This window comes from Chiloscyllium plagiosum, chromosome 23 (assembly GCF_004010195.1).
Source record: "Chiloscyllium plagiosum isolate BGI_BamShark_2017 chromosome 23, ASM401019v2, whole genome shotgun sequence".
In the NCBI taxonomy this organism is placed as follows: domain Eukaryota; kingdom Metazoa; phylum Chordata; class Chondrichthyes; order Orectolobiformes; family Hemiscylliidae; genus Chiloscyllium; species Chiloscyllium plagiosum.
This window is the reverse complement of record NC_057732.1, coordinates 42,712,897-42,731,137: the sequence shown is the minus strand read 5'-3', so window position 1 is coordinate 42,731,137 and position 18,241 is coordinate 42,712,897. Positions and strand designations below refer to the sequence as shown.

The 18,241-nt window shown below is 43.3% G+C and overlaps 1 protein-coding gene across 10 annotated transcripts in view; it reads right to left on the bottom strand.

Moving 5' to 3' along the window:
- The window catches only part of plxna4 (plexin A4), a 619,179-nt gene that overhangs the window by 78,039 nt on the left and 522,899 nt on the right, over positions 1 to 18,241 (bottom strand). For all 10 annotated transcript variants that reach the window (XM_043714044.1, XM_043714039.1, XM_043714038.1 and 7 more), the window contains exon 22: positions 3,125 to 3,393. In XM_043714044.1, the coding sequence (XP_043569979.1) occupies positions 3,125 to 3,393 (269 nt within the window). The remainder of the gene's footprint in view (positions 1 to 3,124; positions 3,394 to 18,241) is intronic.

Sequence of the window (18,241 nt, the reverse complement as noted above, 5' to 3'; positions counted from 1 at the left end):
CACTCCCTCCCTCTCTCACCCCCCTCTACCTCTCACTCCCTCCCTCTCTCACTCACTCCATCTCTCACCCCCTCCACCTCTCACTCCCTCCATCTCTCACCCGTCCACCTCTCACTCCCTCCACCTCTCACTCCCTCCACCTCTCACCCCCACCATCTCTCACTCCCTCCACAACTATTTGAGAATATCTGAGCAGGAACAGGCCAACTGGCTCTTCAAGATTTCTTCACGACTCATGGCGGATCTCGCTGTGGTCTCGTCTCCACGCTCTCATGACCGCCTTGCCTGTCAATGATGAACTAAATCAGAGTTGAATATTTTTAAAGACCCAGCCTCCACTACCTTCGAGGGATGAGAATTATACAATCGATTATTTTCTGAGAGGAGGAAATTCTCCCTATCTAAATTTTATAAGCGAGAATTCTCATTCTTTTTATTCATTAAGAAGATGGGGGCATCACTAGCTAGGTCAGCCAGGCCCATCCCTAATTGCCCAGAGGGCAGTTGAGAGTCAACCACATTGCTGTGGGTCTGGAGTCACATATAGGCCAGAAGAGGTAAGGATGACATTTTCTTTCCCTACAGGGCATGAGTGAACCAGATGGATTTTTCCTGACAATTGGCATTTTCATGGCGGTCATCAAGATTTTTAATTCCACATTGTTGTTGATTTCAGATACTACAATCTGCCTTGGCAGGATTCAAATCCAAGTGCCCAAAATATTACAGGTTTCTGGATTATTATTATTATTATTGCGATAATACCACTAGCCCATTGCCTCCCCTTAGATTATGTCCCCTAATTTTAATCTTATCCAAACAACAAATGACTCCCTGCTATCCAACCTACTCAGTCCAATCAGTACCTTGCAGGTTTCAATAAAGTCACCCCTCTTTCTTCTCAACTCCAATGGGTAATGGCCTAAATTATTCAATCTTTGCTCATAAGACAAGCCCTTCATCCTAAGAGTGAGTTGAGTGCATCTCCTCTGCTGCTAAAGCAAATATACATTTTTCTCAAATAAGGAGACCAAAGCTGGACACAATACTCCAATTGTGGTCTCACAGTGTTCTCTATAGTTGTGCTAAAACATCCCTATTTTTATATTATAATCCCATGCCGATAAATGACAACATTTCATTTGTCCTCACGGTGACTTGCTGCATCTGCATACTAAATTGGTGTGATTCTTCTATCAGGACATTGAGATTCTTCTGTCCCACAGAATACCACTCAGTTTAGAAATTACAGGTACATCAGCCAAATGCATTGCTACACAAGCACTGACATCCAGCCTGCGTTCTCTGCCGCTCTGAGGGTAGGGTGACAACATAATAAAACAAAGCAGAGCAGAACTGAATGGGATAAGGGTGACTCCATTTCCCTAGACCAGTGGAGGAGATAGTTCGCTATATCAAGAGGACAGCTGCAGCTACACCCTTACTCTCCAAATGTCATTGAGAGTTTTGAGGATGGCAGAATCTTCCTGTCACATGTTCTTTTCCAGTTCCCAGCTCCTCCCCATCCTGCTACCTGGCATCAAGCTGCTGACAGTGTGACCCCAGGACCTCTTGCTTCTCAGTTCCCTCTTGCCCAGAAACCTTTCCTTCCGGATTGCTGCTTTCAGACTCCTGGCCAGCTCTATAGTCCGAAGAGAAGCAAGTACACAGCACAGCACTGACAAAGAGGTCCTTTAACAGTCATAGAGTCATAGAGATGTACAGCACAGAAACAGACCCTTCGGTCCAACTCGCCCATGCTGACCAGATATCCTAACCTATTCTAGTCCCATTTTGCCAGCATTTGGCCCATATCCCTCTAAACCCTGCCTATTCATATACCCATCGGATGCCTCAGCCACCCAGATACTGGCACTGCACATAACTTGGAGGCGAAGGGATTACCACACAGTGAAGCACGAGGCAAGAGCAGACTGCAGCCAGGTCAGAGTAAAGGATGGCACATGTGCCAGTGCAGCAGAGGGTGAGGTGGAACAAAAATTCTACTTCAGAGAAGGTAGATGCGGGCCTCATTGGACAGTGTACAAAGAGAATGCAATGTACATTGAATGGGGTACACTGGATGCATTGCCTAATCTGACAGACACCTCTCAGTCACACCTAAGCGCATGGATGGAGGCGTGGTCCAGTTCCAAGCTGACAGAGACCGTCACTGCAGCGTATGCCCTCCTCACAGCCTCTATTCTATGTCCCTAATTTGCCTCAGATCCAGGGGCACTGCTCCTGCTGTCATTATACCTGTTGCAGTCACAGTAGGGACAGGTCAATGAGGATGCAGCAACACACACTGTCGAATACAGGAACTCACTGCACCAACTCCAAAAACACTGCGGAGGATTCCTGGACCCCTTTCAATCACAACATCTCTTTACAATGAGCTGATTGGCAATTCGTGGGCCCAGTGTTTTAGGTAGCTCCCGTGCAGGACCCACCATGAAACATAATGCCCACTTTCTACTCAAAGCGTTGTCCGAATTTGTGGCCTAGACCTGCCCACAGCAAGGTGGGTACCCTGGCGCTGCCTCCTCTGGTGGGATTTCATGACCCCAGGGTCAAGTCCTCTCATTGGCTTCCAGTACACACTATCCCACTGGCATGGGTACTCAACTCAAGGATGTGTGCCACACAGGCTGGCAGGGAACTGAGCTGAGCAAAGTTGTATGGGGGCTTCATAGTGCAGGTGAATTTCATGCCTCAGATGTCTTGTAATTGTCAGGTTTTTTTCAGTGAAACTCTGCCTCATATGCAAGGAAGAGGAGACACCTTTTGATCTGGATCACAGTTATTGCTGGCAGGAAGCAAGGCATCTGCTGAAAGATTTGCACATGCAACATTACCTGAACATTTTTTTTTGAACTGGCTGGAAGAGGTCCAAGTCTATCCCTTCACAACTTCACTTGCTTGCATTTTCAGCAAAGCTCTCTCTATCTCTTCAACATGTTCTGCTTGCTTCTTCACTCTTTACCTTGTGCCCCTTGGTATCTGAACATGTTGCCTCCGTCAGTAATAGATCACTCCTCATAAGAGGTGTCAATTTTCAACCAAGACCTGATCAGCCGTACTTGCGAATGATACCTAAGAAAACAAAGCCGGAAAGTCCTACCTCCTCAGCAGAAGTTTGGGGTGGTTTTTGCTTTCCAGGTTCTTGTCAATAAGGTCAGAGAGCAGCTGCTTCAGGACATCGGTGGCGTACTCCAGTTTCGTCTGAAGGACGGTCATGATTAGTGAAGCCACATTCCCTCGGTCCCTCATGGAGAAACTTCGCTGGGACTCCAGCGTCCGAATGAAGGTCAATAAGAAGATTTTGTTGTTGATCAGCTGGCCAAACAATGTCAAGCCCTTCTCCACTCGCTCCTGTCTGTAACCGGGAACCTTGGGGGGCAGACAGACATCAAATCAATAATCAAACCCCTGGAGCAATCAGCAGCAAGTCCTTCTTGGCCTTGTACCAGCCTCAATTCTCTCCAACCACCTCCCCCAACCCTCCCCAAGTCACAATATTTATACATAAAACATTATTTCTGCAGCTATACCATAACATTAATGCTTACAGCATATGCAATGGATGTATGCAGGAAGTAAAACATATGATCACACAAACATGAATAGGCCATTCAGTCCATCAAGTCTGTCACACCATTCAATATGATCACGGCTGATTGATTTAACGCTTTTTACTCACCACACCCCCCCCAAAGCCCTACCTGCCGTTGGTAATCAGAAATCAATCACTACCCTAAATATACTCAAAGACTGAGGCTGTGTTAGGGAATACCAAAGCTCCCCAACCCTCTGAGTAAGAAACTGTCTTCTCATTTTCAATCTCAGTGGTATCCCTCCTTATTATGAAACTGTGAGCCTGGATTTGGACTTCCAAACAAGGAACTCTTTCACCCCTTTCAGCAAAACATGCAAATCAATGTTAAAATCTAAAAAATATAGTTTACCAAAACAAAACCTATCAGCCTGGTTGAGTGTCATTGAGCCCATCGACTGAAAAGTTAATAACTATGCTTCATGAACTATTGGTGCATTGAAGAAAATGAGGAGCATCAGAGACTCTATTGGATCATTAAGGCTCAACCAACCCCCACAAACCTTTCCACCACATTTATGTCTGAGAAATATGTGATGATTTCAAATTCATGACTACTGAATCTCAATGTCCAAAATCTGGCCAATAGGCTCAGAAAGCAACTGTTTTAAAATCTCCGTGGTGTAGCCAATAGGATTGCCAACAGTAAAAGATTCTAAGGCAGAAGCTGGATATTCTTTGGTAAGCAACTTATCCCCTGACACACCAGAGTCTGTTCACCATCCACAAGGTACAAGATAGAGGGTGATGGAATACTCTCCATTCATCTGCATTAGGGCAGCTCCAACAACACTCAAAATACACATCCAGGTCAAAGCAGCTTAAATTTTCCCTTATCCACTGGATTCACAATCCCAACCACAGAAGGCAGATGAAAACATCACTGACTGTAAGTTCCCCTCCAAGTCCAGTCTGGTCCCCAAGTTCAGATTTACCAGAAGAGTTCCAGAGATGAGGAATTTGCTCATTTGTACATCTCCAATGTATATTCCTTGATGGTTGTCATGGTTCCAAGTTTACGCATTATTTACCTTCACAGATAAGTCTTGGGAAGTTGCCATTAATCACTTCCATTCAGGGTTGAAGAACCCAACTTCCCCCTGTGAACTTGGAGTTGTCTGGAATAGATCATGCCATTTCCTCTCAGTACCACCTCAAACTGAGCTGGGGGCATAGGGCCAACAGAATAAAAAGCACTTCCCTTACCTCAGTCTGGGTCAGATTTGAATGAAAACCCAGAGGAGGAAACCCAAGTGCCTGATCTCCTGCACACCCCATTGTCCCTGTAAATTACTTTTGAATGTTGAATGAGTGCAGCTACTTAGTACCAGTTTTATGAACTTGCTCAAGGAGGAGAATTCATTGAGGGGCAAGTTCAGAAAGACTAACATTAGCTGCATAATACCTTATTAAGAACTTCCTACGAAAGCCTACGGCAGGTTAGAGCTGTAGAATTTAAACTGAGTTCAATTCACTTTTGAAACACTTGCCGTGACAAGTACTTCCACCTCCTCACAGCCTCATTAACAAACTGACGGCTTGTGACGTTTAAAGCCATTTTCTGTGGTAAACAAGACAAAGTATTATCTTAATCGAAGAGAATTAGTTTATAAATAATTGCAAACCGTATTTTCTACCTTGGTGCAACAAACCTGTGCAGGACGCCCAGGGCTAAATATATCGCGGAAAATTTTATTGCCAATCTTGTCTGACTGGAGTTAATTAGGAAAGCAATTCAGAAATGGACAGTGTCTGGGGCCTGATTTAATTCTGCAGTTGCACAAGTGTTTTTCAATTTGGTTCAGAGACAAGAAATAGAGAAGCACTAAAACAAATTTAAGAGTGTCTGTGCCCAACGCACCAAATTGTCACTCAAAACCTTCCCAACTGACAGCTTCGTCCAGTGGGTTGCAATTCACTGATTTAGAGACAGGAATGTGTTGCAGGAAATCTGAGATTAAAGACAGACAGTGCAGGGGGATCAAGGAGCATGTTAACGCAGTATCCCACTTCCAATCGCAGCCTAGCCCCACCAAATCTCATCAATGAGTGAGGTGTCGGGCCTCCATTAGAAAATTGTATTCAGTTCCGGTTTCCTTGCATCACTGCACACAGCGCTCATCCTGACTGTTTTCGGGTAAATTCTATCACCATATCCTTCCTTATCTCTGATTTGGAGGTGCCGGTGTTGGACTGGGGTGTACATAACACCAGGTTATAGTCCAACAGGTTTATTTGGAAGCACTAGCTTTCAGAGTGCTGCTCCTTCATCAGGTGGTTGTAGAGTATAAGATTCTAAGAATTTATAGCAAAAGTTTACAGTGTGATGTAACTAAAATTATATCTTGAAAAAGATCTGATTGTTTAAGTCTCTCATCTTTCAAAATGACCATGTTGGTTTCAGTTCTTTCATATGTAAATCCCAGAATCTTTTTTAAAAGTTACATTCTTCCAAATAAACCTATAATCTGGTATTGTGGGATTTTTAACTTTGTAAACCCCAGTCCAACACCAGCACCTCCAAATCATGATGACCATTGACACCACAAACTGCCGGCTTAAAGTGGAGAGGATCTCCAAGAAGATTGCACTTATCGACACAGACATCATATGATTCTCAATGGAATTAACTGTCCACAATATCATTTTATCCAAATTCAGAATAATCTTAGATACAGGAGGTGATACCGTCCCAAGTGAATAAATGACCGAACAGGGAACTCTGGGGTGGCACGACGGCTCACAGCACCAGGGACCTGGGTTCGATTCCATCCTGGGGTGACTGTCTATGTGGAGTTTGCACATTCTCCCCATGTCTGTATGGCTTTCCTCCATACAGTACAAAGTTGTGCGGGTTAGGTGAATTGGGCATCCTAGGACAGTGTCAAGAAGTGTGGCGCTGGAAAAGCACAGCAGGTCAGGCAGCAGCTGAGAAGCCGGAGAGTTGACATTTCGTGTATACACCCGTCATCAGGATTGTGCAGGTTTGGTGGGTGAGTCATGGGGAATGCAGGTGATACGGTAGGGGGTGGTGGGTCTGGGTGGGATGTTCTTTGGAGGGTCAGTGTGGACTCGAAAGGTCGAATGGCCTGCTTCCACACTGTCAGGATTCCATGATTTGGTGAGTGAGAGCTGGTCCTATTTCTGTGCAAGGTCAGCTTATATTCAATAGATACCGGGTAACGTTAATCTGAGCCGGACTGGTCTCCTGGACAAATTTTGAATAATTAAGGACATCAGGACGATATTTCCCAGACATGTTTTCCCCACCACTGCTGCCTGCATCTAAACTGGCACCCAAGTCCTGGTCCCTCTTCCCCTGTGCTCACTGACCTAAAGTTGCAAATATTGAGGGAATCAAGTGTGGATATGTGCTTGTTCCAGAAGCGGAAAACAGCAGCTCATATGAATTGAAGACTGCTGCAGAAAATTTCCGTATGTTGGGCATTGGTGAGGAGGGGTACGGTCACAAGAATCTGACACTCAACCAAATCATTCCAGCCTCCTGTGCCAGGATGATGACCTCACAAAGCTCAATGCCATTGGTGGGTTGCCCATCCACAATGAGAAGTTTACTGTTGAGCATTTCCAATTGAAGCTCAAAGGAGCTGGTCCCCTATTTATGGCCAATACTAGGCCAAACACAAGTGGAACCCATTTCTTTACACGCACTGCAGATACAGTGAAAAATTGCAGCATGCTGCTGTGCAGAGGGAACTGGGCATCCTTGTGCATGAACCACAAAACATTTGTAGGTGCAGCCAGTAACTAAGGCGGCAAAGGGAATATATTCCTTCATTGCTAAAGGGACAGAGTTTAAAAACAGGGAGGTTATGCTGCAGCTGTGTAGCGTGCTGGTGAGGCCACACCTGGAGTACTGTGTGCAATTTTGGTCTCCTTACTTGAGAAAGGATATACTGGCACTGGAGGGGGTGCTGAGGAGGTTTACCAGATTGACTCTAGACTTGAGAGGGTTGGCTTATGAGGAGAGATTGAGCAGACTAGGACGAGACACATTAGAATTTAGTAGATGGATCTTCTGAAACATATAAAGTTATGAAGGGAATAGATAAGATTGAAGCAGGGAGGTTGAATCCACCGGTGGGTGAAACTAGAACTAGAGGGCATAGCCTCAGAATAAAGGGGAGCAGATTTAAGACTGAGTTGAGGAAGAACTTCTTCACTCAGAGGGTTGTGAACCTGTGGAATTCCCTGCCCAGTGAAGCCACTGAGGCTTCCTCATTGACTGTTTTTAAGGCAAAGATTGATTATTGAACAGTAAAAGAATTAAGGGTTACTGTGAGAGGGTGGGTAAGTGGAGCTGAGTCCACAAAAAGATCAGCCACGATCTTACTGAATGGCAGAGCAGGCTCAATGGCCCACTCCTGCTCTTATTTCTTCTGTTCTTATGCTCTGATTTCCTGGCAATGCCCCTGCCTCAGAACCAGAAGGCCTGGATTCAAACCCCACCTACTCCAGAAGTGTGTCACAACACATCTGAACAAGCTGATTAATAAAAAGAATCTAAATAAAAAATAACTGGTTACCCTAATGGGGGCTGGATGCATTACTTCCCATGAACACTACTGTACATTGATTTAGCCCCCTCCCTTGGTTCTCTCCCCTGGGCCCTTTTTGGATTTCTGTTATTGTCATATTGTCCCTGATAGGACAAAGCCCCAATGCTATCACACAGACCAACCTGATTCAGGCCAGTGAGTTTATAATTTACTTAATTGGGAGATTTGTTAACTCAGCAGTGGTTTGAAATAAATAAATAAGAAGTGGTTTCCCTAATCTGGTGGCACAGTGGTAGTGTATCAGTCCCTAAAGGTCAGATGTTTCTGGTTTAAGTCCTGTCTGCTCCAGTTGTGTCTTAATGCACAGGTTGACTGATTGAAATGAAACCATGTTTGGAAAAAGAATAACTGATTTCCACCTGGCAAAGAGCTGATCTACAAAAGAAAAGAGAGATCTGTATTGATACTGGACTGAGGAGCGGAAATAGCCCCACATAGAAAGGCAGACTGGCTCCTCCTCTACTCAATGAATGCTTTTCATACTATAATCAGCTCCTCATCCGCAAAGACTTGACTTTAAATTTTTCACCCATTTTTCAAAGTCTTTGTGGCCTCACCCCCTCCTGATCTCTGATCTTCTCCAGCTCCACAATCCTCCAAGCAATCCGTGTTCCTCTAATTCTGACTTCCTAGCATCCACCATAGGTTAGATTAGATTAGATTCCCTACAGTGTGGAAACAGGCCGTTCAGCCCAACAAGTCTACACCAACCCTCCGAAGAGTAACCCACCCTCCTCTAGCTAATGCACCTAACACTATGGACAATTTAACATGGCCAATTCGCCTGACCTGCACATCTTCGGAATTTGGGAGGAAACCAGAGCATCCAGAGGAAACCCACACAGAAACGGAGAGAATGTGCAAACTCCACAGATGGTCGCCCAAGGCTGGAATCAAACCTGGGACCCTGGTGCTACGAGGCAGCTGGTGTTAACCACTGAGCCACCATGCCACCCCTAATTGATGGATGTGCCTTCAGATTCATGGCCTTAATCTTTGGAATATACTTCCTTTGCTCCTTTCCACTCTCATTCTCTTCAAGTTGGTTTTTGGTCACCTGTCTGAATAGGTCCTTTCGAGTCTCAATGACGTATTTTGTTTTAAAATGCTTCTCTGAAGCATCTTAAATTAAAATTTAATCACATGAAAAGCCACACAGGTTGTTGTTTGTCAATCAGCCTTTCTGATTTTGCTGCTTTTGTTGTCTTCTTCAGGATTCTGATGTATTTCGATGAATGCAAAAACAGTTGTACTGAGTGGTCAGATGGACAAAAAGGTTATTTTTATAGCTTGTTATGTTGAACACTGACTCATTAACAGCTCCCTAGTGTCACACAAACCAGCCTGACTCAGCCAATAGGGATTGCGAACTGCATCGCCAGGTTCCAGTCTCTCATGGTTTTATTTTATTCATTCATCTGATATGAGCATTGTTGGCCAGGCCAGTATTTATTGTCCATCCCTAACTGCAGAGTTAAGAGTCAACCCGTGAGTCTGGAATCACCAGGTAAGGAAATCAGATTACTTTACCAGAAGCACATTACTGAGCCAGATAATGTGTTATGACAATTGCCACAGTTAAGCTTTTTATTCCAGATTTTTATTCAATTGAAACTTCACTGTCTGCTGTGGTGGAATGTCAGCCCATCTCTTCAGAACATTAACTGGGGTCTCTGGATTATTAGTCCAGTGACATTATCGCTGGTTCTCCCATGGTTAGGTAAATCCTAACACACTTTCTAAACTGCCTATAAATCAAGGGATGGAGGGCAAAGTACTGAACAAAAACAAAAACTAATGGGAAGATAGAAAATGAACCAATATTAAGATACTGATAGCAAATAAAATCACCGTGGTGTTTTGTGCCTGTGAAGCTAGGGTCTGGACCAAGAGTATGAGATGCCCAGACCCAGGATTAGGCCCGTGCAGAGCTGAGGCCTATTTGATCAAGCTGAAAGTTTTCTCTAATTACAATCAAACAGAATAGCAGCCAGTGACATTTCGTTGCTACAGTATATATATATATATGTCTATATGTATATATATGTATATATATATATATATATATGTGTGTGTATATATATGATAGAGAGAGAGAGAGAGAGCTAACAATTAGAAGTACTATGATCTCCTTTATGCCAGGACACTATTCCTACAGGGTAACATAGAGTATAATAAATATCTCTAATGGAATGATTACTAACATAAGACTGACTGGACTTTGTAAATTATTACGACGCAAGGTGATGGTCATATGAGGTTACACTGGGTAAAGGTATTGTTGGGTTAAAATAAGACTGACTAGACCCTGTGAACTGTTATGATCCTAACTGATATAAGACTAATCAGATCCCAAATTGAAAGTAGCTTGATGGACCATCAGTTTTCTTTCTCTTTTTGTTCATCATGGAAGTCAATCACTGAACGTATTCGCAAGAGGCTGCCAATGTACTTTCAACAATAAAAAAACTTTATTACACAAAAAAAGTAAGAATTATTGGAACAATCATATTAAAAACATCAGACAGAAAATAAAAGTCTCTTTTAACCCAACAGTACCCTTACCGACACTCAAACCTCAGCGAAGAATCGCCTTTTTTCCCTCTGCTAAAACTTTTTGTTCAGTTGTTACAGCTGATACCAGTTCTCTTTTGAAAACATTTCTGTTCATTCACTTGATGCCATTAACATCTCTCCTAAAGGCCATTCAAATAAACTGGCAATTCTGTTCAGTAATGCTTAATATGGTAAACGCATGTCTTGAATTTGTAGGATATCATTCCCCCCTCATATTTCAACAGATTTCTGAGTACCTCAGGATTTCTCCCCAACCCTGACTGCTTGGAGATTGTGATTAACAGCACCTCTGCTGTTATGGCCCTCTTCACCATATTTCAACTCACTTCTGGCTCCTTCTCCCTCTTCTGATGTTTGTCACACTCAGGTCAGCAAACACCTAAACAACCATCTCCCAAGTAGTTTTCTGGTCAAATAGCTGAAATCATATGATTTCCTGTAAGCACTGTTTTGAGTTAAATGTCTAAGATACCTTTCTGACTTTTTCAAGACAGGACCTTGACAGAACTGAAAAATAATATCTATTTTCCTCTCCTTCAGAACCACAATTCTCAAATAACAATAATGCTGTATAAACCTTCATAACAAAACAGAAGAATCACTATATTAACTGAAAGAACTGTGAATACTGTAAATCAGAAACAAAACAGCAGTTGTTGGAAAAGCTCAGCAGGTCTGGGCAGTATCTGTGAATAGAAATCAGAGTTAAAGTTTCAGGTCTCCAGAACTCCAGTTCTGAGGAAGGGTCACCGAACCAGAAATGTTAACTTCTGATTTCTCTGCACATATGCTGCCAGATCTGCTGAGTTTTTCCAGCAACTGCTGCTTTCATTTCTGAGTCACGACATTAATTGATTAAAATGTGAATCTCTTACCATCCAAAGTTAGGAAAGAGTAATTTGAACCTCTACCAATCAGGACTCAAGAAGATCTGATATGGCGGGCCTCAGCAGTGGGATATTGTAAGAAAAGCTTTCCTGCTCCACTGACAGATCTCACTAAAAGAACAGGAGAAAGGTCACTCTGGGGCACTGCACATGCAATTACTCCAGAAATGAAGTCTGTATGAAGAGGTGTGTACACAAGTCTGCAGCATTTATCAGACTATTTTCATGTAAATATTGGCAAAAATACAAAAAAGGACAATGAGTGGAGTGGACATACAGTGAGGTTGACATGAAGGCAATCTGTGAAGCTCTGAATAATGACCAAGTTAAGTGGGCCTGCCACTTACTGGGCAATGAGCTCTGCTGTCAGTGCCTGTGAAATTGGGGTGCTCAGAAGAATCCAAATGACAAAATAAATAGAGAGCAAAGGAGGAATTGACAGTACACCACCTATTTATTGAACCCATGGCAACATAGATGATGAATTCTACACTGAGTCATATAGATGTACAGCATGGAAACAGACCCTTCGGTCCAACCTGTCCATGCCGACCAGATATCCCAATCTAGTCGCAACTGCCAGCATCCGGCCCATATCCCTCCAAACCCTTCCTATTCAGATACCCATCCAAATGCCTCTTAAATGTTGCAATTGTACCAGCCTCCACCACTTCCACTGGCAGCTCATTCCACACACATACCACCCTTGTGTGAAAAAGTTGCCCCTTAGGTCTCTTTTATATCTTTCCCCTCTCACACTAAACCATTGCCCTCTAGATCTGGACTCCCTGACCCCAGGGAAAAGACTTTGCCTATTTACCCTATCCATGCCCCTCATAATTTTGTAAACCTCTAGAAGGTCACCCCTCAGCCTCCGACGCTCCAGGGAAAACAGTCCCAGCCTGTTCAGCCTCTCCCTATAGCTCAAATTCTGGCAACATCCTTGTAAATCTTTTCTGAACCCTTTCAAGTTTCACAACATCTTTCTGATAGGATGGAGACCAGAATTGTATGCTGTATTCCAACAGTGGCCTAACCAATATCCTGTACAGCCGCAACGTGACCTCCCAACTCCTGTACTCAATACTCTGACCAATAAAAGAAAGCATACCAAATGCCTTCTTCACTATCCTAACTACCTGTGACTCCAATTCCAAGGAGCTATGAACCTGCACTCCAATGTCTCTTTGTTCAGCAATACTCCCTAGGACTTTACCATGAAGTGAGTAAGCCCTGCTAAGATTTGCTTTCCCAAAATGCAGCACCTTGCATTTATCTGAATTAAACTCCATCTGCCACTTCTCAGCCCATTGGCCCATCTGGTCCAGATCCTGTTGTAATCTGAGGTAACCCTCTTTGCTGTCCTCTACACCTCCAATTTTGGTGTCATCTGCAAACTTACTAACTGTAACTCTTATGCTCGCATCCAAATAATTTATGTAAATGACAAAAAGTAGAGGGCCCAGCACCGATCTTTGTGGCACTCCACTGGTCACAGGCCTTCAGTCTGAAAAACAACCCTCCACCATCACCCTCTGTCTTCTACCTTTGAGCTAGTTCTGCACCCAAATGGCTAGTTCTCCCTGTATTCCATGAGATCTAACCTTGCTAATTCCATGGGGAACCTTGTCAAAAGCCTTACTGAAGTCCATATAGATCACATCTACCGCTCTGCCCTCATCAATCCTCTTTGTTAGCTCCTCAAAAAACTCAAATAAAGCCATGTAGACTATCCCTAATCAGTCCCTGCCTTTCCAAATACATGTACATCCTATCCCTCAGGATTCCCTCCAACAACTTGCCCAGCACCGATGTCAGGCTCACCGGTCTATAGTTCCCTGCCTTGTCCTTACCACCTTTCTTAAACAGTGGCACATTAGCTAACCTTCAGTCTTCTGGCACCTCACCTGTGACTATCAATGATACAAATATCTCAGCAAGAGACCCAGCAATCACTTCTCTTGCTTCCCACAGAGTTCTAGGGTACACCTGATCAAGTCCTGGGGATTTATCCACTTTTATGCGTTTCAAGACATCCAGCACTTTCTCCTCTGTCATATGGACATTTCGCAAGATGTCACCATCTATTTCCCTACAGTCTAGATCTTCCATATCCTTTTCTACATTAAATACTGATGCAAAATATTCATTTAGTATCTCCCCTATTTTCTGCGGCTCCACACAAAGGCCACCTTGCTGATCTCTGAGGGGCACTATTCTCTCCCTCGTTACCCTTTTGCCCTTAATATATTTGTAAAAACTCTTTGGATTCTCCTTAATTCTATTTGCCAAAGCTATCTCATGTCCCCTTTTTACCCTCCTGATTTACCTCTTAAGTATACTACTGCCTTTATACTCTTCTAAGGATTCACTTGATCTATCATGTCTCTACCTGACATATGCTTCCTTTTTTTTCTTAACCAAACACTCAACTTCTTTAGTCATCCAGCATTCCCTATACCCACCAGCCTTCCCTTTCACCCTGACAGGAATATACTTTCTCTGGATTTTCATTATCTCACTTCTGAAGGATTCCCATTTTCCAGCCGTCCCTTTACCTGCGAACATCTGCCCCCAGTCAGCTTTCGAAAGTTCTTGCCTAATACCGTCAAAATTGGCCTTTCTCCAATTTAGAACTTCAACTTTTAGATCTGGTCTATCCTTTTCCATCATTATTTTAAATTTAGTAGAATTATGGTCGCTGGCCCCAAAGTGTTCCCCCACTGACACCTCAGTCATCTGCCCTGCCTTATTTCCCAAGAGTAAGTCAAGTTTTGCACCTTCTCCAGTAGGTCCATTCATATACTGAATCAGAAGATTGTCTTGTACACACTTAACAAATTCCTCTCCATCTAAACCCTTAACACTATGGCAATCCCAGTCTGCACTCAATTTTTCTCAAATCTTCCTTCAAAATCTAAGAGAGCAGTTGGTCACTGCCCCATCTAACCTGGTACTAGTTCCATCCCAAAGCACTGTTTCATATAAGGTCAGAGATGGAATTCCTGGATGCCCAGATGAACATACCCATCTCAAAGTATCCTCATCCCCTCATTTCAGATGGTCCTTAAAATTTACCCTCCTAACCAATATTTTGGATCCTTTTGGGTATGAAGTTTTGTTGAGTTACTCTCCTGTGAGTTTTCTTGTGAACTTTATAAATGCAGTCCATTGTCAGAATGCCATGATCTTCACAAAGGAAATTTTTACTACCCTCTCTCATGCTCCAACCTCAGAAGCACAATTAACAAATTTCCAGATAGCAATGAACATTAATTAAATAACATACCAATAAATAAAGGAGAAGTAGAACATTCAACATTTTGAGTTTGCTCCACCATTCAATAAGATCGTGATTGATCTAACTGCAAATTAAACCTGTATTCCCATCTACCCTAGTAACCTCTTACTTAATGAGAATCCAGCCATCTCTGCCTTGACATACTCATGAACTCAGCTTGCTTCATCTTTTCAAAAAGGATTCCAAAACTCTCAATCCCCCGCGCCCCCCCCCCCAAAAGGAATTTGCCAAATCTCAGCTTTGAATGGTGATCCTTTAGTTTTAAACAGTGGTGCCTTGTCTGAGATTCTCCCAGCAGAGGAAACAGCCTCTCCCTCTCTGCCTTATCCAGGAAATGGACCTATACTCATTGGCGTTAAGAATATTGAGAGTTGACTTAATTAAAACATGTAAGATTGTTAGGAGGTTTGATAGGGTAAATGCAAAAAGGTTGCTTCCTTTTGTTGAAAAGCCTGACACCAAAGGACATCATCTCAAAGCCAGGAGTCTCCCATTTAAGGCCCAGGATGAGGAGGAACGTCTTTTCTCAGATGGTAATGAATCCATGGAATTCCTTACTGCAGAGGGCTGTAAAGATTGGGTTGTTAAGTATGTTGAAGGATGAGATAGACAGGTTTTTAATCAGTTAGACAGACAAGGATTATAGGGAAAAGCCAGAAATGTGGAGTTGAGGGTTATCTGATCAGCCACATTCTCAATGAAGAGTGGAGTCGGCTCAATAAGCCGAATGGTCTACTTCTTATAATCTTAAGACTCTGCAAAGCGTATTCAGATATGAAAGGAATTTAATTTGCCATATGCTAGTGGACCTAATTCCAACACAGACTGTGATGGACAAAACAACAGTAAAATGCCAGAGTCTTGTGTGTGTTTAGCCTACAATGGCCTTGATCACAAGTCAAAGCTTTAGGAAGGCATGTTAAAAACAGATAGAGTACTGAGGAGCAAACAACAGGCTCCTGGTGCTTAGATATCTTTGATTTACGGAATCCCATTTCACAACTTGAGAGGGTATCCCATGACCTCTTGGTCCAGTAAGATGACCAAGATACTGGGTGGTGGGAGATCTCCAAGCTACTTACTGAACTGTATAAAAAATGCTTTTGTACAAGGTTGGAGTTTTGTTCATATTACAGACATTGAGAGTACATAGGAATGGAACTGCACCTGGCCTAATTCTGAAGATTTGGTTCTTTGGACCTCTGGTTAAGTTCGGACAGCTTTAAAAAAATTATGAAGTGTTTTCTGGCACCTCACTCGATTCTTCACACTTGAGCAATGCACCAAGTCTCAACGGACTATTCCATCATGATAACCATCACAGCCAAGCCCAATACTTTAAACCCATGTATTTGCAGTGACTGTCAATTTTGGCTACTTTTCCGGTACTGAACTCCACCCTCTGTTTCTCCACAGTTCCTCAATTTTCTCTTATAGAGAATACCCTCATCTCTTGATCTGTCTTAGCCTCAAAATGCATGCTTTCCCACCTTGAACTGCATCTGCCCCAGTTTTTCCCACTCACACCGTACCTCATTGCTCCTTTACAACTTTCCAAACTATTGAGCCATGTAACACAGTTTCATCATCAAACTTAAATATAGTGTCAGGGTCAGTTTATCTATCAGTAGAAGTTACCCAGAGAGAATCAACACTAGAACTGCCTGGCTTAGTTGTCAGTGGATTGAATCAATTGAGCTATCTGAGGATGATCTACACTCAGATATTGTAGGAGAAGGCATGAAGCACCACACGTCTGAATGTGCAGCACAACATTAAGCTAAAAGAATAACTTCCTCTGGAACCACAACCACACGCTGGGGTTGGTGAGAAATTTCTGTCAGCAATGTTGCTGTATGAATATTTAATGTGCTTTTGTCACAGCCTTTGCTAGGGGTGTCAGTTTATTTTAAATGTAACTAGTTTAATTCATACTAAATACTCTGCCCAAGGCTGTCATCCACATCACAGATTAAAATGATTCTTTAAACCCACTTGAGCTGTGGTTTGGATGTCAAGGTATAGCATGAGTCATACAACTTCCAAGAAATCTCTTCCATTATTGGTAAAACGAGTTACTTCTGTCTCCTTCTTCTGCTTGTGTCTGTTCCCTTCATCCTTCATCCGACTGCCAATCCTGGGAGGTCATGTTACGGCTGTACAGTGGTTAGGCCACTGCTGGAATATTGCGTGAAATTCTGGTCTCCTTCCTATTGGAAAGATGTTGGGAAACTTGAAAGGGTTCAGAAAAGATTTACAAGGTTGTTGCCAGGGTTGGAGGATTTGAGCTACAGGGAGAGGCTGAATAGGCTGGGGCTGTTTTCCCTGGAGCATCAGAGGCTGAGGGGTGACCTTATAGAGGTTTACAAAATTATGAGGGGCATGGATAGGGTAAATAGGCAAAGTCTTTTCCCTGGGGTCAGGGATTCCAGAACTAGAGAGCATACATTTAGGGGAAAGATAAAAAAGAGACCTAAGGGCAACTTTTTCACACGGGGGTGGTATGTGTATGGAATGAGCTACCAGAGGATATGGTGGTGGCTGGTATAATTGCAACATTTAAGAGTCATTTGGATGGGTATATGAATAGGAAGGGTTTGGAGGGATATGAGCCGGGTGCTGGCAGGTGGGACTAGATTAGGTTGGGATATCTGGTCGGCATGGACGGGTTGGACTGAAGGGTCTGTTTCCATGCTGTACATCTCTATGACTCTAATTGATGAGATGTGGGTGTTGCTGGCTGGGCTAGCATTTATAGCCCGTCCCTATTGTCCTTGGGAAAATGGTGGTGAGCTGCCTACTTGAACCGCTGCAATCCACATGCTGTGGGTTGACCCACAAGACCATTAGTGTGGGAGTTCCAGAATTTCAACCTTACGACAATGAAAGAATGGTGATATACTTCCAAGTCAGGATGGTGAATGCATTGGAGGGGAACTTGCAGGTGGTTTTCCTATGTATCTGTTGCCCTTACATTTCTATACTGGATGGTATTGTCTAAAAAGCCTTGGTGAATTTCTGCAGTTCAACTTGTAGACACTGCTATGTCTGAGTGCCAGTGTTGGAGGGAGTGGCTCCATGGATTGTATGTGGTGCCAATCAAGTGAACTGCTTTGTCCTGGATGGTGTCAAACCTCTCTAATGTTGCTGGAACTGGGGAGTAGAAAAATGTGGTGCTGGAAAAACACAGCAGGCCAGGCAGCATCCGAGGAGCAGGAGAATTTCGACATTTCGGGCATAAGCCCTTCTTCAGGAAGGAGGCTGGTGTGCCAAGCGGGCT